At 44.9% G+C, this 4430-nt stretch overlaps 1 protein-coding gene across 1 annotated transcript in view; it reads left to right on the top strand.

Moving 5' to 3' along the window:
- Positions 1-4236: 4236 nt before the first annotated feature.
- COL8A1 (collagen, type VIII, alpha 1) overlaps positions 4237-4430 on the top strand; it is a 4543-nt gene continuing 4349 nt past the window's right edge. The window contains exon 1 of the mRNA XM_010182518.1: positions 4237-4424. Within this exon, the coding sequence (XP_010180820.1) occupies positions 4237-4424 (188 nt within the window). The remainder of the gene's footprint in view (positions 4425-4430) is intronic.

Genomic DNA, 4430 nt, shown 5'->3' with positions numbered 1-4430 from the left:
TCTTTCCATACATTCTTTGCACAATTAGGCTAAACCAGACATTATTTCTTCACAGCAATTTAAGAATTACAACTGCTGGTACATTTTGTTTTGTCTTCAGTTTCTACTGACAAACACAAATAGCCAGAGGAAGGTCCTTTCTAATTTTCTCAGGAGAACAGCTCTACCAAAGAGATTATTGAGACATGTTCTCACTTTAGCTTTGCCCATAAAAATGTGGTTTTTTCAAGGATTCTTTCTCACCCACAGAGCCAACCACATGTTTTCACACGCAAGCAGCTGAACACAGTGGTTTAGGACAATGTTCTTTTTCCCTCAAGTGGCTTGCTCCCCCCCTAGGTAAAGCAAAATGTTCACTGTGTCTTCATGTGAATGACTGGTGTAAAATAACATGTCACACACTATAAAGGCACAGTAGCTTCTCCTCCATCTTCCCTCAGACATTCAAACAGTTAAAGCGAAACTTTGCTTACTCCAAGCCTTTGGCTTCTCTAAAGGTGCATGCATGCACTGATTTACCTGCCATAAATATGTAGACACATTCCCATTGCTTTCTGATACAAAGCTAGGAAAATCCCATTCCAAAGCCATCTTACTGCTTCACTGATGGACACCTTTGAAAACACATCAGATCACATTACATGAATGTGTTTGAAGATGATCTCTAAATTGCTGGGATTTGGGTGAAGGGTGTGGGAAGTTTTATACTTTGGCTGCATCTTCAGCACAGATTCCCCCCCCCCCCCCTCACTCTGTACTTTCCTTAAATCCTGTCACTGCTTGGAAAATCTCCTTTCTTAAACTCTAGAGGACTCCTCCAACATTAGGATCTATATTTTTTAAAAAAAAAACCAAAACAAGAGCAAGATTTTCAATAGCTTTTAGGCATTTAAAGGTGCTGGAGGTTACCTAGTGAGATCTTTGGAGGATGAGAGCGGTGCACCCAGGCATTCAGAAACAAACTGCAGGACAGAAAAAAAAGACCTTCAACTTCTCTCTCTCAGTACATAAATAATTTTTTAGAAAAGCTGTGTAGGCTGACACAGGCAATGAGCTGAAACACTGAAGGACTGACTATCCCAGGCATCCCTCATGCTACAGGGCAGGCTTGCCTTATGGTAATGGTATCTGATAGCAATAATCCAGCTGGATCCACTGCCAGGAGGCAGTTTGCATCAGCAGTCGCACACACAACTCTACCACATTTCTCATCAAGACTAATTTTGTCTGATCCCTCCTTCCTTTGGGAGCAGGGGTACAGATGATCCGTGCAGCCAGTGTCAAATACAGGACACTTCCCAGGTACCTGCAGCAGATCCCAAGACCCGTACAGATCACATGAGGCTGCCAGGGAGGCTCTGACCTCCTCCCATGAGGGCATTGGCCAAGTTCCATCTAGCTCAAAGTAAATAAACTCCCACCTTCCACCTCAGCTAGTCACAGGCACCAGCCCCAGCCAAAATCAAGAGATGAGAAGCAATTAGTCATTTCCAGACCATAATGTTTTGGTTATGATGAGTCAAAAAACACTAAAGGAAACACAGATGTAGTGAGATCACCTCATTTTCTGGAGACTCCCTATCTCTAGAAGCCTTGTTTGATCTCCCTCCAAACTTCCACGTGCTCATGCAAAAACATCTTGGGTGCTGTGTGGTCATGCCTGTTACACCACAAGTGCATTGCGTGATGCTGGACAGGGCTGAGGGAGCTCAGCACAAGCAGTGGGAGGTTGAGTTCACCTTGAGATGCTGGTATCTCCCAAAAAGAATTTCTTTTCAATTATTTCAAATAGCTCCCACTTGCACAACAAAGCCCACATTTTGTAATAAAAACAAGGAGAAAAATCACATCCAAAGGAATTTTACCTATTTCCCTTTCCACTTACTCTACTGAAGTTATCTATTTAAAAAAAACAAACCCCCCAAAACAGCCACCAGAACAAAAAAGTGGCCAAGAAGCTTATTTAATCACTTCATTCTTCAAAATCCATCCTGCCCTTCATACCTGTAGGTTTCAACAGCAGTCCTAGGTCATCCAGTATCTTCTAATTTTTTTAAAGGTTTCACTGCCTTTCTCTCTTCACATAGGCAATGTTTTTCATTTGGGAGAGATGCACAGAAAACTGCAAATTTTCCAGTAGCTGAGATTTTCCCCGTAAACTGAGGCAGGTGTTACCCTATTCGGCTACAGGAAGCCAGAGCTATTGCTAATTACGAGCTATGGTACAGAAGGGTACAGAAAGGGCAAAAGACACAAGAGTAGGGATAACCTCCCAAAAAAAGTCACTTGGGGTCTGTGAGCCCAGATGGAACTGCAGCAGGGTAAATGACTTTGTCCCAGCTGAGCCCCCTAATTGACCATGTGCAGGCTGTCTTTGCAGGCCAGTTCCATTGAGCTTTAAGCAGAAATACTGTGTCCTTAGGCTGTAATCCTTCAGCTTACAGCAAAGCAGCCAGCCGTGGGCTAAAAGCCACATTGAACTCTCTGGAGATGAAGCCTTTGCTGAAGTGCTTTGGTGAACAAGGATGAGCAACTGTGCTTGGGCTTTAGCTATGCTTACAAACTCCCATACATCTTGGCTCTAATTTTGCCACATGGCAGCTGGTTACATCCAAGGCCTTAAATGCCTGGGAGTGAAAGTGACTGTAGAAACTCAGCTGTGAAACATATGCTCCATCTAGTGTTTATTCACTAGTATTTCATTTTCTTAAATGGTTTATTTTGCTGTTAACACATAGTTCTGTCTTTTCTGTACTTCTTTTGTCTATTTAGGAACATTATTGAAAATATTAACCTTGTTTTAACTACCCAATTTTTATTTAGCCTCCACTTCCACCTTCAGAAATGGTGATACACTAATTCCCATTGAGAGATTAGATCTCATAGAGCAAAATTGAGAAGAAATGTTTTTAAAGAGCAGTGAGCATTTCTCCAGGTGTTTTGCTAATGCAAAGTGAACACAGAACTTTGAGCAGGAGTAAAACATCAAAGCTAAACAATACCAAATGATACCACCTGATGAATAACCTTCATCACAGCACAGAGCACCATCTCACCCCTGGACTCAGAGGGGCCCAGCTGCAAGTCCTGATGAGCAGTTTGGCAAAGCTCTGCCTGCGTGCCTGCATGGCAAGGCCTTTTCTAGCAGCTCAGGCTGGGTGCAAGGCATCTTTGCATGGTGGAAAAGCAGAAGGAGGGGACAGCATGAAGCCAGGCAATTGCCATGTGCATTTCAAAAGAGCAGGACTTGCCTACTGGACTCAGTTGTGGGAGAAACTGCAAAATACTCCAACTGTAACACACAAGCTCTTCAGGCCCACGCCCCTTCCCCCAGATTTGAACTCTTTTAAGGTGTTCCTGGTTGCTGATTTGCTGCTCACCTGCTAGTAATGCTGCTGCTGCAGGTGGAACAAGGGGTCCCAAACATATATTTTGATAAGGAAGAAAAAGAAAGAAAAAACAACCCTGTTCCGTTAACAGGGCTGGTGAGGCAGTGGGATGGGCCACCCAGTGCGAAACAGGGTCTGCAGTGGTGGGGACCTTTATAAAACAGTTGAACATCCCCAGAGAAAGGCATGGGTTGGCTGGTCCTGCCTGGAGGCAGCGATGGTTCAGACAGCTCCTGTTCAAGTTCTTGGTGAAGGCTGAGAAGATCAGAGCCCAGCTCAGGAGGAGAGCTGGCAAGGAGCTGCAGTGGAAAGGGAGAGTCCCTGGCACAAATTTAAGCTGCAGGAACTGAGCTCCCATTACTATGAAAAGAATAGCAGAAGGAGCATTAATAATTTAGCTTCCTTGGGCAGATAGCGTTTAAGAGATCCCCATATACCTCTGCCTGCTCTCCCCCTGCTTCGGAGCTCACAGCAGAGCTCCCCAACCCTTGTGTTGTGGCACTGACACAAGTGAGAAAGTGGCAAATTGCAGCTTGGGGATAGAAGGGAGTGGGTCCCTGCACAAAGAAATCGCAGAGGACACCATCCGAGGTGTGTGGAGCAGTGTAAAACTAAATGCATACAAGGACATTTGCTGTAACTACTATTGGACTATGAGCCTCCAATAAGCCAGACACAGGCCTGCTGCACGATGTCCTCCTGGGCAACTCACAAAGCAGAGCTAGTTTCCAGGGGTTTAGATCCAGTTTGCTGCAGAAAATGAGAACAGGTTGGCCCCAAGAGAAAATGTACAAAACAAAGAAACATTTTCTGTCAACAGTGGGTTTTGTTGTGTCTTTCACAGGTGATGGCCGTGCTGCTCTTCCCTGTGCAGCTGCTGGCAGTGGCTGTCATCATTTGCCTAGAGCTGGTGAGGTCTGCTGAAGGTGGTGTCTACTATGGGATCAAGCAGCTGCCACCCCAGGTACCCCAGTATCAACCCCTCGGACAACAAGTACCTCACATTCCACTTGGCAAAGAAGGCATCCCAATGCAGCACAT

The sequence above is a fragment of the Mesitornis unicolor genome, unplaced genomic scaffold (genome assembly GCF_000695765.1).
Source record: "Mesitornis unicolor isolate BGI_N332 unplaced genomic scaffold, ASM69576v1 scaffold23324, whole genome shotgun sequence".
Lineage (NCBI taxonomy): Eukaryota > Metazoa > Chordata > Aves > Mesitornithiformes > Mesitornithidae > Mesitornis > Mesitornis unicolor.
This window is presented reverse-complemented; position numbering and strand designations above follow the sequence as displayed.